Source organism: Carassius gibelio, chromosome A17 (genome assembly GCF_023724105.1).
Source record: "Carassius gibelio isolate Cgi1373 ecotype wild population from Czech Republic chromosome A17, carGib1.2-hapl.c, whole genome shotgun sequence".
Classification (NCBI taxonomy): Eukaryota; Metazoa; Chordata; class Actinopteri; order Cypriniformes; family Cyprinidae; genus Carassius; species Carassius gibelio.
The window spans coordinates 14,597,099-14,618,152 of record NC_068387.1 but is presented as its reverse complement, the minus strand read 5'-3'; the positions used below and the strand labels follow the sequence as shown (position 1 = coordinate 14,618,152).

General features: G+C 34.4%; 1 protein-coding gene across 2 annotated transcripts in view; it reads left to right on the top strand.

The window, feature by feature from the left end:
• LOC128031477 (MAM domain-containing glycosylphosphatidylinositol anchor protein 2) overlaps positions 1-21,054 on the top strand; it is a 125,431-nt gene that overhangs the window by 22,708 nt on the left and 81,669 nt on the right. For both annotated transcript variants that reach the window (XM_052619765.1, XM_052619764.1), the window contains exon 2: positions 18,493-18,632. In XM_052619765.1, coding sequence (XP_052475725.1) covers positions 18,493-18,632 — 140 coding nt within the window. The remainder of the gene's footprint in view (positions 1-18,492; positions 18,633-21,054) is intronic.

Sequence of the window (21,054 nt, the reverse complement as noted above, 5' to 3'; positions counted from 1 at the left end):
GAGAGTCGCACACTTTGCATGTGTAAAAAACAAAACCGCGTGTCTGTGCCATTTACATACACAAGGAAATACAGAACATGCTGGATTCATATTTAAATAGTGTTTTTGTGGCTTAATATTTACAGACACTAGTCCACATTGTGACTCTTTTTAAGTCTACTGACCTACTTTTGATTAATTCATCCAAACATTGACAAATTCCAGTGCTTCATAATTAAGTTATTTTATCGGCAAATCGGTATTGAAAAAAACTGATACCGATAATCATAAAAATTTTGATATCTGCTACTATAATCGGCCATACCGATAATCTGTTGACCTCTATTTGAATTACGTTTCAAACATTTAAGGGTCATAAAGAAATGAATACTTCAGCAAGAACATACAATAATAATAATAATGTGTTTATTGATCACCAAATCAGCATATGAACAATTATTTCTAAAGGATCACGTGCCACTGAAAACTGAAGTAATATGATGTTTTGCTCAATTTTGCCAAAGACTAGAATTTTACTAGGGGTGCACCGATCAAGATCGGCCGATCATTATCATCATCGTGATTTCACATAGAGCAGCTGTTACTACACAGAGCCGTTGATAACTGACTAGCTGCGTAAATAAACGCTGATAATGAATGTGGATTTGCGCAGCTAGTCATTTAACAACGGCTCTGTGTAGTAACAGCTGCTTTATGTGAAATCACGCACCTGATGGAATTCACCGCTGATTAGAGAACCGCATTAATGATCGGCTGATCTTGATTGGTGCACCCCTAAATTTTACCTCCACCTGTGTAGAATGCAGTATACAACCAAGTAAAAACCTCTGCAAATCTTCTGTATCAGCAGTCGATCGAACAAGAAAGCACTCTATCGGTGAGCAGTAATCGTAATATGACTAGTGCCCACTTGCTTTTAGGGAAATCACTTCCAACTATTGAGCGAATGGGACACTTTAAAAGAAAGCAGCAGTGCATTATAGGACCATCACCTAAGCTGTGACCGCAGCGAATAGTGTTACTTGGAACGGCATTCAGAATAAAATGCTTTTTGGAGGCTTTTACTTCCTCTCATCACAGCTAATTTGGCATGAGGAGCTGCTCTAGAGGTGCTCTAATTGACACTTTTAACTTTTGAGTAGTTTATGGCACTATTAAATTAAGCAGTGCTCTAATGAAAGTGCTTAGGTGTAGTTCTAGGACAGAACGTCAGCAGACAACAATGTAATGGCATTCTCGGTCTACAGACTCATGCTCTCTGCCTTTCCATTTTATCTGCTTCATTACTCTAGAGGGCGAAGTAAAAAGAAAAAAAGAGAATGACTTCAATTTAGGTAAACTGAATTGCTAGAGAAAGACTATATGTCCTTGGAGGGAGAAAATCTACAGGTTTACCCCTCTGTCCTGTAAATACCAGATTCAGTCTTTAATCATGTGTGCTACTTCTGGCAGCCCATAACCTTTCTCAGCTCAGAATTAATTGTAAATTACTGCACCTTTAAATAAGGTCTTGGATGAATACCTTCAGATGGAAGAGCTAATACAGATTTAAAGGAATATTTAAGTACCCATTACTTGTCTATGGCTTTGCTGACTAATATTACCTGTTCAAACATAGTGAGCTCATGTGTAATTAAAAAATGACTCACAGTTTCATACTCTCTTTTGGCAGAATTCCATATAGGAGTTGACTGTGAGAGATTTTACTTTGTTCCAAGGTGACAATTTCTAGGATTCCATGATTTAAAAAAAAATAAAATAAATTGTTGCATTTTTTTGCAGCATAAGGCCAGGTTTAGTCTGTATTGATTGAGGATGCAGTTATAATAATGAGGTGGGTATTATAATGATTTTAAAATAGAAAATTAATTATAAGGAATTATAGATATAGTATAAGATATAGTATAAAGCCAAAGGTCACGACAAGTACTATGTAATTCTTTGATCAACAATACTTTTATAGAAAGGTGTACAAAATAATGTCTTAAAATACAAAAATGCAGAAATATTTGTGTTTTGGTCAGGTTTACTTAACATTCAATATTTATTTGTTTTTGGTCATATAAATATCACATAATTTTTTTTCTTGACGAAATTTAAACTATCCCTTTATGCCACATTACACATGGCAAGCAAATTATTTTCACAGGTTAAGCTTTTCATTAATAACAGAACTGAATTATATTTTTCACCTGATGGGTTTGTTCTCATGTTTGCATTTCTTCCCATTCTCCAGTGGCCTTTTTTTGTCATAGAAGATGGATGGTGCAATTTTTGTGTGTGTTTTCAAGTGTTTCCATGTTTTTTATGCTTGAGGAATAATCAGAAATTTGGCTACTGTACATATTTGCAAGTGAGCTGATGATTCTAATGCTTTTCTGCATCGCGGATGTCAGTTTTTTTGCATATGGTGTATGTTGATTTCATTCTTTTTTGGCTGCAGCATTTACACAGTCAGATGATTAACTCTAAATATAGCTAAGAAATGCATTATGGTACTCAAATGAGACTGTGGAACTATTTACATCATCTCTTTTAGTTTGCAAAGAGCTAATGGTTTTTTATTTCCTCACAAAATTTATATTGAAATAAAAAAAAGTTTTGGCTTTCCATATGTGCAGTATGTGGTATAAAAACAGCAGTGAAGATTACAGCACTCTTTAGGCATCCCCTATATGCTCATTCACTTTGAAAAATTAAGGCAACGGTTGCAGTATTACCATACCAATATTATTTGAAGTGCCTAAAATAGTCTGGGTTTGTTACGTAACCACCAAGCCATGTGTGATTTGTTGGCCTAAAGACTGTGTTACACAGACACACACACACACAGTCATAATTACACAGGACTGTAGCAGCTGATGGAGGGTTGTGTGTCTAAATTAAGATTTACAGTACATGCAAATTGTGTAAAGCAATGAAAAGCATAAAACCACCAATTCTGCAAGAATGACATTGTCATTACTACTTACTGTGGATCGTCTGGATTTCTGGGCAGATGGCATCTGTAGGCGCTGCTATCTTCCTGCAATATGAGACATCTCAGGAGACTGATGATCTTAGGATCGCTGGAGCTGATCATAGTTAAAGGCAGGGGCTGCAAAATGGACCGCTGCTGTCACTTTCAGTCAAAGACACGTTATAGTATTAAATTTCATTTTATTGTATTTTAATTAATTTATTTATTGTATTCATTGAGGCATTTGACAAAAGGCAAAAAAATATTGTTCAGTTTGCCCACAAAGACCATAGGCAGCATCTTAGAAGCTCGATTTCATGAAAGTGTTGCCTGCTTTGGACTATTTTTATGTTTGAATTTGACTGCAGTTTGTAGATTAGATTTAATTGCATTTCAACTATGTCAGAAGGTGTGTGTTTGTAGATGACAGGTTCTTTTCAAAGATCTGCATGGGACTTGTGACAGGAATATTATAGGATGTTAACAATATTATGCCATTACTATATGTCATTTAGCTTGTGCTCAAACAGATTATAATTAAAGTTTGTGGAAACGTTCTTCTGACAAGTTGGTAAAGGTGACATTTTCACTTTTTACTACTGAAAAAAAAATAAAATAAAATAAAATAAATAAAATAATATATATATATATATATATATATATACAGTTACCTTTTTTTAAGAATAGTGCTTTGTTTTTAGTGGAAGCATTTAAAAACTTTATCAGCTTTTAATACAAAACATAAATGAATGTCGTGCAAAGGTTTACTATGTCCTTTCATGTCAAAATATATTAGGTTTTATTCATAGCTGTAATCAGATGGTATTTTTTAAGAGTACCCACGGTCACACTGGAGTTTAATGAACAAATGATTTAAATACATTTCTGTTTAAATTTTGTCACAGTGCAAAAAAATGACCCTGAATTTTGATCTCCGAATTGAAATATCATATAATTGTTATATTAAGGATTTATTTCTATCTGATCTGAACCTTGAAATATACTTTGGTATAACCTACTCTAATAATCTCAGGTTGATGATTCGTTCAAATTAAATAATAGGTTGACTTTTTTTTAGGTTACCTACTTTTACCGGATTTTACAGCTTGAACATGCAATTTACCTATTTTACACCTTAGGTGAAGAAAAAAAAAAGTCATGTAATGCATTACTATTTTAAGAGTAAATGTTGTGAGACTTATAAACTGAGCAAAAGAGAAATTGTGTGTGTGTGTGTGTGTGTGCGTGCGTGTGTGTTTGTGTGTGAGTGGGTGAGAAAGAGAGAGGGGAAAGGAAGAAAAAATGGCCAGGGAAATAAAATCACTCTGGGCTTATCTTGGTCTATAGCCCTCAGTGGACCACCCACACCATCTGCCTGTGCAGCCAGAGCTTTTAAGTCAGATTTAAGACTGCTTGGAGGATGCAGTGCCAGGTGTTGGGGCAGGACTGACATCAGGCAAAGTGCAATAAAGTCAGATATCAAGGACATGCATATTATCTCTCTCTACTGAATCATGTTCCCACCAATAAACCATTTCTATCCCTTAGGCAGACTTTTAAAAGTTTAGTAAAACCCGTTCAAGTGTGTAAACTGCTGCGGTGTTACTCCAACATTGATTTCAGCTTTTAATATTTCAAAAATTGTAGATCACAAAATTTTATGTAACATAGTTTATATGACAATATCTGCTGGAGTCACTGATTAATGCTGCAAACAGTAAGCTGCTTCTTCTTCTTTTTCTTCTTCTTCTTCTTCTTCTTCTTCTTATTATTATTATTATTATTATGTGTCTGTGTGCGCTCATGTTTAAAGCAGCAGACTGACTCTGCCAAATTTATTACATTATATATATATATATATATATATATATATATATATATATATATATATATATATATATATATATATATATATATATATATATTAAAAAATAAGCTTTTATTTGTGTGTGTGTGTGTGTGTGTGTGTGTATTTATATATATATTTACTTATTTGTATATATATATATATAATGTATAATGTTATAATATATAATGTTTAATAAAAAATATATATAATTTTTTATCTACATTATAGAGCTTTAATCAATAAGCAGCAGACTGACTCCAGCAAATGTATTATTATATTATATTATATTATATTATATTATATTATATTATATTATATTATATTATATTATATTATATTATATTATTTGCACATATTAATTTATTTATTGTAATAATAAATAAATCATAATAATTTCTTATTATTATTTAATTTAAATTATATTTTCATTATTTTTCTTGGTGCTCTTGATTTTTAGATTCACTTTTATTTGCTCATAACTGTTTTATTGTGCCAAACAGGGCCGTTGCTGGCCAAATGGGTACCCTAAGCAGGATTGTACTGTTGTGCCCGCTTTCTCAAATATTATGAAAAAAAAATAATTGTAATTAAATTGTTTTATTTACTAATTACAATCATAGCTCTAGACAGTTATGTCTATGATTTTATTAATACAATTGTCTGATTGATTTTAAAGTCTCAATCATTCAGAAATATCGCTAAAGAAAATTAAGCAGTTTTACAGTAAAATCATGCTTAATTGTTGTAAGGATTGTGATGATTCAAGATAAATTCAAGATAAAGTGGATATTTGAATTAAATGTTTGGTCAGTAGCCTATTAAACAGCCTATTTGATTGTATAACAGCAGCATTTTTTTTATTTTATTTTTTTATCTTAATTCTTCTTTGTCAATTATTATTTGATGTAACAAAACTATGGTTAATTTGCGGTTACCATACACAAACAATGATTTTTGGTTGTATTTGTGTTAAAACCATGGCTAATTTTTGTAAGGGAGCATGGAAACTCAGCAAGAATATCAGATTCGTTGGTGGTGGTGAAATGAATAATGACATTTAAATATGTCATTAACGTCAACAGCCCAAAAAGTTTCACAGGATTATTATGTACCTGAAAGTTATACTTCGCCTTCAATTTCATCTTTTTTTTTTTCGGCAACAAATTAGGATGTCTTTTCATGGGCATAGTTGTCCATCAATGATCATTTGCATTCAGCTGCGAACATGAGGTGCGAGCAATTGCGAGCGCGGATGCGGTGCCCTCATGGCAGTTGGTGCCCTACGCAAACTGCAAACTCTGCGTATAGAGAAGGAGATGAGGTACTGGTGCCAAATAAATGTTTACACCACATCAATGACACTAATGGCAATAGCTGTGACAAGGGCATATGGCGTCCCACTAGAAGTGGAAGGTTGGGCTTTGTGCATACATGTAGGGATATAATTACATCAAGCCATTATTTTTTGGATGACATATTTTTGCAATCCTAGTATTTTTCCCCTCTCACCGGCATTGGATGCAAACCATAATCTAATCATCACTTTTCATGTGGACAGCATGCTGCATCAACGGATTAGCTTCTCTGTAAGCCATAAGCCGCTTTTCCAAATTTCATTACTGTCCCCCTCATGATCAGGTGTTGTGTTCAAACAGGCCCAGACTCCCTGTTTTTTGAGGTACATGGCTTTGATAGTGGGTGATGAGAAATCAATGCATTTGTCTCAAGGTTGCAGGAGGAAATTGTACCGGTTGTTTAGCATTTGGAGGTGTACTTGCTATTGCCCAGAAGTACTATATTGGTAAAGTGGAACGTTGTGATTGGAGGCGTAGAACCTGAGACGTGATTGGAATATAGATCTCACAGATATGAGTTGTGCTCTGCAAAGTGGGCTTCAGGCTAAGAGAGACACACAGACCTGATCACAGATAATTATGCACTCTATATATCTCACATCAACTGCCATTCATTGTTGTGTCCATAAACTCACAGACACATAATGTTTTACTAAAAAATTATGTTAATCTGATCTGAATATATATATATATATATATATATATATATATATATATATATATATATATATATATATACACACACTCACACACACACACACACACACACACACACACACACACATGCATATCAGCATATTAGAATGATTTCTGAAGGACCATGTGGCACTGAAGCCTGGAGTAATGATGCTGGAAATTCAGGTTTGCCATCACACGAAACAAATTACATTTAAAAATGTATTCAAACAGGAACTTTATATTAAATTGTAAAATATCTCACAATATTACTGTTTTGCTGTGTTCCGGATCAAATAAATCTTCTAAATAAATAAATAAATAAACAAAATAAAAAAATTAGATCAAATAGAGACTTCTAAAACATAAAAAATCTTACTGATATATGTGAGTTCATGTTCCTGTAGCTCAAGTGGTAGTAGAGCACTGCGTTAGCAAGTGCAAGGTTGGGGTTCGAATCCCAGGGAGCACATGTTAGGAGAAAATTGTTAGCCTGAATGCAGTGTAAGTCGCTTTGGATAAAAGCATCTGCTAAATGAAAACATTTTGAATTTAATTAAAATTTTTGTGCGACCAAAATAAAAAATGCATTATATAAATATCTTCTGACAGCGCATTTGCGTACTGACATGGTTGACAGCTGTTAATACACAGTTAAAATTTTAGATCACAAACTGTACTATATAAGTTTTATTTTCAACCTGAAAGCATAAATCTTGGCCATGCCATGCCATTTTCAAAGCACAATGCAAAACTGTGACATTCATCGACTGACGCGCTTTAATCAGCAGCAGCGCTAAATCCGGAAGCGCGTATACTTACTTGCCGGCAACCCGCCAAAATAAAAGCCTGCTGATTTTAATACAATTAAAATCCAAAGCGACTTAAAATTGGGGATTACATAAAGCGATTCTTCTTAAAGAGGCAAACAAAGAAAGTAATAGTAAATATTAGCATTTTATTTTTAAGTTTACTATAAAATAAATGTATTTGTATTTAATACTAGGACTGCCTTTTATTTTTGATAATATTATCACACACTATTATTTAGTTTATTTACTATTATAAAAAAAAAAAAACTAAATAAAGTGCAATAATATTATACCTATTATTAATTCATTTTTTAGTTATATTTAATGGGTCACGCTATATGCAGAGAGATGACCAAACCAAATCTCCAGGTTCTCTTATGAGAACCAGGCTGAAAAAATATGTGCACCCCTGTATATAGATCAATTTAACCTGTGCTTGATGCAGCACAGTGCAATTTGCTAATGTGAAAAGTTTAAAATCCACTTTTGAAAAATCACCATATCAAACTTAAAAAGGCACCTGTTCAATGAGTCGTGGTCTACATTTTTGTCACACACACACTTTTTCCCTTTGCTTTGAATTTTAGGGTACAGGGTCATGTTTCACCTTAAAAGCAGGCCAAAAATATTGTCTGTCCTAATTAAAAAGAGAAATTATTTCAGTATGGCTAAAAATAAAATATGAGTTTGAACTAGAATAAGATTGCCTGCACTCATGGCCTTGTGTATTGTCTGCTTGTAGAATTATTGTGCCCTTTAATTCACTGTATTTAAAAGGCTGTTTCACTTTAAGATGATGAAAACAATTTTGAAACGGAAAGTGTATCCCAAAAGGTTTTATAGTTGCCTGTACACTATCACGATAACAAGCTTTGCATCAGAATCACTGCTGCAAGATAGACTTTGAACCAAATATGCATCCATTAGAGGCCGGCTTTAATCACTTTAAATTAATGTACAACTTTAAAAAGGATGATGAAAGAGCAGAGATATAGGCATAAATATTTGTAGTTACTACGTATTTTGTTATGTTGTAGACATTTATTCTCTTCTACTTTAAAAACTAAGATGTACCCAAATGCATGTTTTTGCATAATAGAGAGGGAGAAGAAACTGTTCTGTTCTTTAGAAAGAACAGGAAGATGAGAGCATACTTCAGCACAGGTAGCCTGGGGCTACATGACAAGTTTGACAGCTTTAAATAGATAATATAAAATCTCATTTATCATTAAGACATCTTTCCTGTTCCAGACCAATAGATCAAAGGATGTGAAGAATCAAAAGTGTGTATGCAGACTTTGTTAGAATATGAAGAAGCATAGAGAGATTACCGATTCTAGCCTGAACGTTCACCCACTGTACTGACTTGAATCTAGAAACCAATTCATTATTATTTCAAAAGCCAAACAAACCAAAAGTGTTTGCTGAATGCCATTAAGCAGTCTAAAGTCAACCGAGCTGGTTCCCAGGCTCAGCAAAGCTGGTCGTCTTACTAAAAAACTTTTCAATTAAAGTTGAAATGAACTTGAAGTGTATGACCGCGGCGATGGAGTTCATTTTAATCAAATTCAGCATGAGGCCTTAGAAATCAAAAAGTCAAAGGTGGTTAGAATGTTTGAAAAAAGAAAAAAAGCATCAGCTCTGATGCTTGCAAGGTAAAAAGTATAACCTATTATGAACGTAGCAGGTGACACAGAGCTAGCGCTTGTGGTAATTAGGCAGAAAAAGGCCCAAGCTGTCGTTGTAAAGAGCATAGCTAGGCATTTTGCTTTATAGACATCTTCAATGTTTGACTGTGCATGTTGTAGTATCAAAATCCTGTTGATTAAAGAAAATATCCCTGCAAAGGGAATGTGGCAAAGCAAGTGACCCAGTCAAATATATGCCAGAAATGTTGTTATCGTGTCTCGTGCCTCATAAAATAGGAAACAAAATTAAATTACAGAAATAATAATTACAAATTTTAATTAATTATGTTTTGATATGCATTACCAGAAGTTTGATGTTAGTATTTTTGTATTCAGCAAAAACTTGCTGAATAGTGACAAGTTTCAAATAAATGCTGCTCTAACATATCTTGATTTCCACAAAAATATTAAGCAGCGGAGCTGTTTTCAACGTTGATAATAACGGTCACCAAATCAACATATTACAATGATTTCTGAAGCATCATGAGGCACTGAAGAGTGAAGCAACTGCTGCTGAAAATTCAGCTTAGCCATCACAGGAATAAATTACATTTTAAAACATCTCACTGCACTCATTTTTGGGGGGTAAATTTTGCCATTATATAAAGGAACTTATATTATTTAGCTCTCATCCTTTGGTATTTATTCAAGATGTTGTACCTAGTCTTTAAATCATTGAATAACTTACTACTAAATGGTGTAAGACGTCTTATAAACTTTTGATTATTAAATAAATTAAAATGACATCAAATGTTTATAAAATAAAATTATTTGTTTATTTATTAAAAATTTATTTATATTATTTCACTTTTAAATGATTCATATATCCCAGTTCTACTGTATGTTGTACTGTATATAGTCTGTTAATATTTTGCATGGTTTCTTGTGATGATTTATGAACATTTTGTTAGTAAAAATCTCTAATCCACTTCCTAAAAAATGTCTATTGTGACAGAGGGTTTTCAGTCAAGACATCCTAATTTTGAAGTGAATTACCAAGCATGTGTGAGTTGAGTGTGAGTTGAACTGGACATAAGACTGCAGCTATGCTGTCGGTGTGAATTTATCTGTGTGTACTTGCACTTGATAAAGCTGAAGAAATACAGATAGCACAAAACCATTTTGCTTTGTCATGATCCATCCTTGGCTTGAAGTTTTATCAGTTTTCTTTGTTCTTGCTCTTTACAGTGGAAGTACACAAAAAGCTGGCATTTATAATGATGGCTGGCACTCATCGTCAGTTACTTCATGGCCTTGGGTGGTGCCTCTGAACCAGACCCTCCACAATTAGCCATGTTTCCAGCATGATTAATATTAACCATTAGAAATAATCAGATATTTGAAATAACACTGTCAATTCGGTTGTGAATGCGTATATGGGCCTTAAAGAATTAATGTCAGGCTAATGAAAAGTAATGACTCGTTTTGCAGTGCTTATTCAATCGAGCTCCTCTGCATATGGAGGGGGAAGGAAATTCCATCAGCCCTCGGTGGGTTCAGTTGATTGCCATCCAGTGCAGTCCCTCGTCATCAAAATCAGTGCACTGTCAAATGACACCCATAACCTGGGCACTAATTGTTAGGGCTGAGACGATACACATGTTTCCCGAATCAAAATGACCAAGATACTTGAGTGCTGGTCTGTATTGTAATTTAGCCATATCTAGTTCTGCATTGTCTGGTTGAAATACATTTTTATAAACACTGAAACCGGAATGTAAGTTTTCATTTAGACCAATCTCAAACCAAGAATACAAAATATAATTTTTTTTTAATTTTGTGAGTCAATTTTTCCCCAGCCCATCTAATTAATTGTCTATAATGCCGCTTTCCTTGTATTAAAGAAGAACCATAAAGGTGGATGTTCTGGAGAGATCAATTCAATAATTAATTTTTACTCAGATTATCACTAAATACTGAATGGTAGACAAATGCATTGTGGATTCGTCCTCTTCCATGTGACTCACCTCCCCAAGGGCTATAGAATGCTGTAGATTGTATGAACAAGTGGGTTGCCAGGTTGGCTGGGGTTAATCCACACGACTTGAGACCAGAGGGGCTCGGGCAGCATCAGTTGTCGTAGCATGTGTATCAAAGTGATAAGCTTTCTCCACTCGGTATGTTATTATCCTTCTCTGTCCGTGTCTGATTAGAGTGATTTAGCAAAAGGGATCTGTACTGTAAAAAAGGATTCATGTTTGCAAACAGAGGGGTCACGCTGTACTGCTGCACCCCTCTGACATATTTGACATTTAAATGGTCAACTTAAATTTGACACTAGTGGTAAACACCTAGAGTTTCGTCAAATCAAACAATGATACTCATATATATTATTATTTATTATATTATATTTATATATAATATTGTAATATAATCTATCTATGTATCAAAAATATATTGGTCTTTATAAAATGCAATTTAAAATAGGACTAAAATTATTTTAATTATTAACAATCCTATTATTTGAGAATGTCATCATTCATGTTTACCTGAAAGATGAAAGATTGTCCTCTGTTCATCATACCCATATGGTTTTCAGTTCTTCTTCATCCAGAATCCAATCCCAGACTTCTGAAACCAATAATAAACAAATTAGTCTGCTGCACAGGAATAAAGAAGTCTCAGACAGCTTTATGCTTCTATGTCTGTTTCCATTATTGTTGGGAGCAGCAATTGAGACTGGTTTTCCATCAGTATTCATTACAGTGTTTATTCCCATAACTAGGACTCTAAATATAATGTGTTCTGTAATTCCGTACAAAATGTTCATTTTTCTAACGTGATCAGAAAGCAAATGTAACTAGCAGTTTTCATCATAGTACACAGCAGGGTTAGTCCTGAGATTTTTGTGATATTTGATATATTTCTCAATATTTATGGTTGCTCTGAAACAGCTTGAAAGGACCCTTTCTCCATTTCAACCAAATAATCATTAAAGTTCGAATTAAAATCTTTAACACAGATCTATTTTAAAATCATGGCATGTTTTGGAGAATTAACACCAGAAAGAATATTTAATCTCTTTATTTATATGCAGCAATATAATATTATTTTGAACCAGAGTTTTGTAATTGATTCATTAAAACAGACTTTAGTTTTAGTCTCAGACACGAATCAAGCTTACCATGTGCTTGCAAGCTTAAAAATAGTGATGATTATTCTAACTAAATATTCTTTTTAAAACTTAAAGGGATCGTTCACACAAAAATGAAGATTTGGTTATCATTTACTCACCCTCAAGTTATTCCAAACCTGTACGAGTTTCTTTCTTCTGTTGAACATAAAAGAAGATATTTTGAAGAATGTATGTAACCAAACAGTTGCTCGTCCCCACTGGCTGTTATGGGATGAAAGCACATTACGATAATACAAAACATTTTTGAAAATATATCATGAAAATTCTATGTTTATTGCCCAGTCCACTGAAACTGCCTATGTGTATCTATGTTAACTATATTTTTTGTTGGAGAGACTACAGATTCAGTTTACTGATAGCTACCCATTTAATATCTTTATGTAAATGACTCTTACTTATTGTAGAAATAAACAGAAATGAACATGAATTGATCGCCTTTAATCAGCCAAACCGAGGGGTTTCTAAAGTGTATCAAGAAGTGAAAAAAACTGCAGGTATTTAATAATTTTTCAAGAATTCAGGCAGATATTACAATTGAAATAAAAGCTTGTTTGATTGGAAGGACATCCAAAAGCACTTCAGTTTCCTATGCAGGCTTGACTGTGATACAGACTTAAGCTTGAATCAGAGTGGATGAGACAATCACACAGCCGCCGGTTTGATTGATCTGGGCAGGAAACTCTAACACGCGGCCCGTTGACTGCTTTCTGAGATACTAATAGCCTTCCAGAAAATGAAACTGAGAGCACAGCCTTATTTATTTCATAGAATATATACTCACATTCTAGTGTTGTCAAATGACCCGGTACTTCAGTAACAAGTCAGTACTAAAAAAATTTAAATGTGACGGTACCAGGTTTCTTTAAGTACCGGTAGTACCGAAGTCCCGTTCAAACCCGGTTCAGCGCTATGGTTTCCGCGCATTTTAATATGGACAGTCATGGAATTTGTCAAAGTTAGCATAAATTAATCAAATTCAATCTCCATATGGACCAGTATCTGTAAATGTTAAGCTGCAAAAGTTGGTTGAAATAAGAATCAGTTCTGCGCGGGTTTGTTTACTACATGGACTGAAGCGCGTGACGCTTGCATTAATTTCAGCATCTGAGCTTCAGAGTTCTCTCTCCATCAAGCGATCTGAACTTTTCAGTTCATCTCAATGGACGCACAGCGCACCTGTATTTGATGCTCTGCAAACTCTTTGTGAAGGCGCACGACTCACCGTCGCTTTACTGATAGCGCTGTTTCTCACACATGCAAAGAGAGAGAGAGAGCGAGAGTCTTACCACGCTGAATCGACACGCTACATGTAAACTATTCTTTGTTGTCTTCTTCTGTCAAAATAATGGAGTTAATTTAGAATTATTCATATTCATTTTCGAACAAGCAGAAGACATACCGGTTTCTCCGGGAGTGGGCGGAGCTAATGAGAAAATGGCAATTTCATTGCCTGGCGCTGATCTTGTACCGTTCCTGTTTTGATTTCAGCAAATGAGTTTGACCGAACGCAGACAACGTGAGTAATATTCATGAACCCAGCACCTCATCAATTCATAGTGCATTGTATATACATTAGTATGATAGTAGAATTAGTAGTAGTATTATCTTTTAATAATAATTAATATGATCTATTACTATTTTTTTTACAGAAACCCTCAATGACCAAAAATATCTTAAGCATCACCACCAGTCTTAAGTTCAGTTAAAATGACAAATATGCATTCATTAGGCCTAAAAGTTAATTTTTACATAAAGGCACTGTGCTAGAAACATTACTATTATTTAGTAAAATGTATGTGATACTGCTACTACTGTTGAAAAAAATGATAAAACTTTATTTTTTAAAGAAATAAATCACAATATTTCTTCCATGTTTTAATTTTAATAGCAAATCCCCTTTATTTACTAAGAATACAATGTGTTTAAATTTCATAAATTAAAAGACAAATTAAATTTGGGTGAAACTTGTTTACTGTTTTTCATAATTATATAACTTGTAGAAAAACTTTAAACACAATTGTAAATAAGTATAAAGAATGTCATTGGTTTTATTTTTAGTGCTAAAAAGTTATAATTTTTTTAATTAGCATATTTTTGTGTTTTGCTTTGGTACCGAAATTGGTACCGAGAACCGTGGATTTTCACTGGTATCGGTACCGAATACTGAAATTTTGGTATACCTCGACAACACTATCACATTCTCTAGATGGTGATATACTTGAGATGCAAAGTGATGACATGAGATTGGAGTGTGGAAACATGATCTAGTATGGGGCTTTTCAGTTCCTGCTGTGGAAACCCCCTGGACAGAATTAACAAGCACTGATTAAAGACTAAAAGTATTGGGCTAAAAATATTCTGTTAGGTGAATCATTTCATGAAAGGTATACCGTTTGAGTCATTTGATGAAGTGCACTTCACAAAATATTTTGAAAGATGATATTATATTGTATTTTATTGCATTATATTCTTGTAATTCTTATTTTATAATGTATCATTTTTATTCATTCTTAAGACTTATATTTTTATTATAATTTTAATATTTTATATAAAAATATGAATTCAATTTTTTATATAATTAAATACTTATATAAAAATAAAATAAATAGAAGGTTAAGTGATAAAATACATATTTTTTTCTGTTCATATTAATTAGATCAAGTATACTCATAAAACAAACTTTAATTTGTATGAAAGAGCAAATTTGTGAATTCAATTTCAGAGGCATCATGCCCATTCTAAGTGAGGGGGCACATGCCCCCTTAGATTTCTGAGCCAAGTGGATTTTGAATGCAGCTTCCAAAAGACAAAATATAGCCTAATAATATTTTTTGTATTTAATACAATCCCACCGGCGTGATTAGATTGTTCAGTGCGGCACAGCATCAGCTGCTAAATTCAAATCTGTGTTCACTGGCTGGGGTTGAACCAGATACAGATGCATTTGCACAGCACTGCATTCTAACCAATCACACACGATTCTGTTGAGGATATAAATGCAATGGCAAATCAGAGACGTTCAGATGAGTCGTTGCTGAGACACAGTGTTCTGTTCACTTGCTCGCTGACTGAATTATCTGGTGAATTCTCTTATCCAAACAACAAAGTGCAGATATGCGTACGAATATTAAGATATTCATTTCACAGTGTAAACAGCTTCAGTGATTTAAATGGGAGTTTTTGAGAGTGCCTGAACTCTGGCTAGACTGAATGAAAATGTTTTTTGATAATTAAAAGTTTTTTGCTCCATGTAAAATTAAATTGTTATAATTAGTAATTTGCAAATATTGGTCATTCATACTAAAAAATATTTAATGGCATGTCACCCATATCTGGTACTTAGGTAAACAGTCGAGGTTTTTTTTTGTGTGCAGTTAATAGATTACACTATTAGTCTGCTTTGCCCATCACCATTTATTGATCAAATAAAATAATATATAAAAGTGCAAAATGCATTTACTTACACATATTTGAGAATCAAGATATTTCCTGATATAGTTAACACACTTGAAAATATTTCGAATAAAAAGGAGCAAAATAAAAAATAAAACGTAAGCCTATATCAGTTATATGTACAATGCTATTGTGGCTGCTGTGTCACATGACAAGCATCCACCCCCCCAACATGCCCCCTCAAAAATCATGAGTTCATGATGCCCCTGTTCAATTTATATGGTGAAATAAATATTTTTATCTGTGTGGGTTATGATTTCCCTTTCAACGCTGTTTATTTACTGTCCCTCAGTGGTGTCATGTTTTTGACATGTTAAAAGAGATAAGAAAGAGGAAGTGACATTATTTGGGTCTTCAGAGGAGCCAAGTTGCCAAGTTCTATTCTCATCTAACATTCATATTTAGTTTTTTTCATGCTTGACAGGATTTATAAAGCATAACATATCCACTCTGTCACAAATTAGACAGAAAAAAAAATTATATTTAATGTTGCTTCTATTTATAGAAACATTGTAATTGTGTTGACTCTTGAATGATAATGATCTGAGGACGTACAGGAACCTTGAAAAAGGAAAGAGCAGTAACCATTTTGGTTTGAAATATACCACACCATCACAACCATAGGATATGCTGACATTTTATTCATTTAGCTCGAAAAGGCACAACGCAGTGTATTATGTAAATGTATGTTAAAAATCCTTTCCAAGGTGGACCCAAGTGTACTAAACACATGTTAGGGCATTGGTCTGATGTGAAAATATGACTGCATTTATGTTGACACTTGTGTGAAAGATTAGCAAGTAATGATATACACCGGCATGTTGAGATGCTTGAGATGAATATCTGTTTGTAATGCTTATGTCAGTCCTATTACTCCATCATGACGCTACATAACTCATATTTAAAGAAAGATAATCCTCTTCTGCATGTAAGAGTGGTCTCCAGTCTGCAGGGAGCATCCAGATGTCGTAATAAAGACGTCAGAAAGCACTCTCAGAAAGCCGCCTCTTTAATCAATAATAATCCAGAGGCCCTTTGAGGCCTGTACAGGGATGTCTGCTTCGTGAAATCTTGACGTCATATGGAAGGACATTAGCACAGTCATATGGTGGGTTGTGAGAAAGACACTGATTTTCTAAAAATAGATGGTGTGAAACTAGGCCAGGGTGCAGAGCAGGCAGTTGGCACACAGGAAGGGAATACTTTTGTGTGTTTGTGAGTGTTTTTGTGTTTTGTTTTCGGCATCCAGAAGGAGACCTTGGAACGTAATGCATTTCGGCAGTGTTTCCTGTCATTGCCTAAACCCTCTGCAGTAGCCCGGTGTGCACTATTAGATCTTTGAGACGTCTTCATTTCAGTCGGTGTCAGTGCCTATTACTTCTGTGTGTTCACCAGTGCTGTTTCTTTCCATGCTATGTCTCTCACCATTTAAAGTTTCAATATATTCTGCTTTTATTTACATGAACATTTTAAACAGATTCCTTTGAATAAATCAGACTTTTCCAAATGAGCTACAAATTAAAAAAACACTGTTGTGCTATTAGCTAGAGTAGATGACAAAAAGTGAGTGTGTTTTTGTATGTTTTATGAGTCATTAAATCATTTAATCAACTGGTTTGTTAAATATTACGGAGTTGTTCATGACTAAAACCAATCTTATTATCCTTTATAAAAAAAAAATGCATGTCTTCAAATATGTATCAAGCTATAAAACAACAATAAACTGTTAAATAAATTAAGAGTTTCAATAACATGACGTTTTTATTATTTACCATGGATCATTTTACATGATTTCTCTCCTTCTTGTGCTTGAAACTGTCTCGCTTGACATACTGAACGAACACTTTCGCCCCATTTCGTTTAGTCGGTCATGCTACTGAAAATTGTAATTAAGTTACTTGTGTTGCTACATTTAATTTTGTTTCTGTCTATCACTGGTGCTCACCCGTTTAATAATGCATTGATATAAGAATTGAAGTGCCTAACAATTATTGTTTTGATAGACATACTGTGGTATGTCTGTAACAAATCATTTGCAACAATGGAGCAGCCATAAACAATAAAACCCAGAAGTGCATGAATAAGAAATTGTGAGTTTGTGAGAAAAACAAAAAGCAACCTTGAAGTGCTTTGTAAGTGGAGATCAGTGGAGGAAACATTATCAGGCAAGCACACTGCACTGCACCGGAGCTCCGTTCTCCAGCTTAGAGGGGAAATCAATAATACAGGTACTTTACCTCATCAGTCGCCTACGCATCTTTGAGATGTACTATAAGGTAATGCTTAGATGAGGGTATTTTTGTCTGCAAAATTGCTTGGAAATGCAAGTCCAAGATTCTTCTACGTACAGAGCAACTGGTGTAGTGCAGATTACATTCGCTGGAGCAACTTGAATGATTGCAGTGCCTCACCTTGAATTTGATTTGGCTGAAAGCATCAGTCTCATGTGGCAGGAATTTTATTTCCCTCCTTGACAGCGTTTTGCTGTGTGGCTGGTTGATGATGCGACCTCAAATGATCCGGCAAACTGAACTATATCACTTTTTCATTTCTTTCCCAATGCAGCTCCTCCAAACGTTCGGATCATCCACTCCGGTCACGCATGCAACATTGAGGAGGAGCACTACACGGAGAGGGTGTACACCATCCGGGAGGGGGAGACTTTGGAGCTGACCTGTCTGGTCTCGGGGCATCCACGGCCACAGGTGAGGCTCTTCTGTCCGCTTTGATCATCAGTTTGAGGCTGCTCATAACTGGGTGCCACCACAGGACTAATGGATGAAATGGGGATTTTTGCACAAGATTAGAGAAATAAATGTCTGGAAATTGAATTATATTAAGAATCTCTACATTTTTAATCAAACTTCACACATTCTAACTTATTCTGAGTCAAGGAATTGAGTCAAGGAAATAGAATGAAAAGAGAACATTATAAATCCAAATAAGGAAAAATAACTATTCATACAATGTGCTACATAGATGAAAATGGTTGGAAATGGAAAATAAATTTGAGTTACAAGATATCCTGTGGCATTGAAAAATACAATTTAATAGCATTTGATAGTCAGATAACTGTGCTAGGCATTGTATCAAGTATCAGGATGGATAGATAGATAGATAGATAGATAGATAGATAGATAGATAGATAGATAGATAGATAGATAGATAGATGATAGATAGATAGATATTCATAATTTGATTTCAAATTTAAATAGGTTAAGTGTTCCCTAATGTTACAGCTTACCCTTCAACATGACACAACTTACCCCAAACATGAGGCAGACATTTTAAAGTCACCCTGAAATGGATTTAGTTGTCATAATACCGTTCTCTTCTGCTCACCTCCAGCACATACGTTACTCAAATATGAACAAGTAACAAAATAGGTAGGATTTATGGTGCTACTGTGAGTCGTAATTCAGTGTAATGCTTCTCAGCTCAAGAGGACGCTGTATAATCCTGAATAATATGACATTTTGATTATCAGAGGAAGATAACATCATTCTGTGTTTCTGCTTCGTGCACTCCTGTATATCATTCATCGGTTATGCTTCTGGACTCACTGCAGTACTCTCCATTTCACCCTCGCTCAAGTGGTCTTAATTCTCTCAATGCCCCACTCCTCGTTGTATCTTGCAGACTGCAGAGGGCTTATCAGTCCCATAGCCTGTGTGCGGTTTTAGATAGGCAGCACTCTGCGACTCTCATCTTGGTCTCAGTGCTGCATTTTCAGTGGAGAGGAGGAGCAGTCCCACTGAGTTAGTGCAGGAGAAGAAACGGCCACGAGGGAAATCACTGAATCTGCACGACCGCAGAAGAGGTGATTCCCCGAAGAGCACTGTCAGACCTCAGAACGCTAGGAAGAGTCATAAAATCGAAATGTTTGCAAAGAAATCCTCCTGGCCATGTGGTGTCATCGTTTTGAGCTAAGCCTTCATTTTGCATTCTACACACAGTTTCTGTGAGGAGTTTGCATTATTTTAATGATCCTGTGACGTTGTTCTCCTTGAATCTGAGCTGTGCTGTCCATTTTGTTCACCGCCCTGTGGCCAGGTTTCTGACCGTAGCAGGCACGAGAGATGAACAGGGTGGGCAGTGTGTGATGAGGTACACCTGAAAGTAATGGTGCCTCATCACCGTTGCTGTTAAGTTTGCTGTTAAGTTTTTTTTTGGTGCCTTTATTCAAACAGTTTTAAAGAACTCTTTGTTACATATATATATATATATATATATATATATATATATATATATATATATAAGCCATGAATCAAACCAACCATGATACTGTAGATAGATAGATAGATAGATAGATAGATAGATAGATAGATAGATAGATAGATAGATAGATAGATAGATAGACAGACAGACAGACAGACAGACAGACAGATAGACAGACAGATGGATAGATCTAACCTTATTAGATGGATAGATCTAACCTAAGCATATATATATATATATATATATATATATATATATATATATATATATATATATATATATATATATATATATATATATATATATATATATATATATCCACATTTACTCTGTTCTATTTGGGGTTGGTTTGTCTGTCCAAAATCAAACAGAAACACTATTAAATTAAAGCATTTTATGCTTGTAACTTCTGTGTTTGATGACTGATATTCAGACAGTTTGTTGTTTTAATTAAGCGAGCAAGTTGAGTTCTGTTGGTGCATGCAGCGGGCATTTATTTATTTATCTATTTATTTATTTATTTAGGCTGTGAAAACCCTAATGCGTTTCGAATGTTCTGTGCTGCTTTTGCCTCCCAGTCTTCATTGTAAAAGATAGGAAGACTTTTGCTGGAAGCCTCATTTTGAATAAATGAACCTGTGCCTCTTCTGATCTCATCTCCAGCTTTTGCTGACTCTTTTACCTTGAGTGTAAATAAGGAAAGATTTTTAATAAATTAGCTACTCTTTTCTGCTTTAAGGCAGTCTTGCCATTTCTGCTTTTTGGAAGCTAATGACAGTAAACATGAAATATGAATATTTCCAAACCTATCCTAAGCAGAAGGTATTACATAATGCAGTAGGTTGTCGGGAAATGTACTAGAGGATCATTTATTATCTAAAATTACAAAACATACTTGCTACCAGCAAA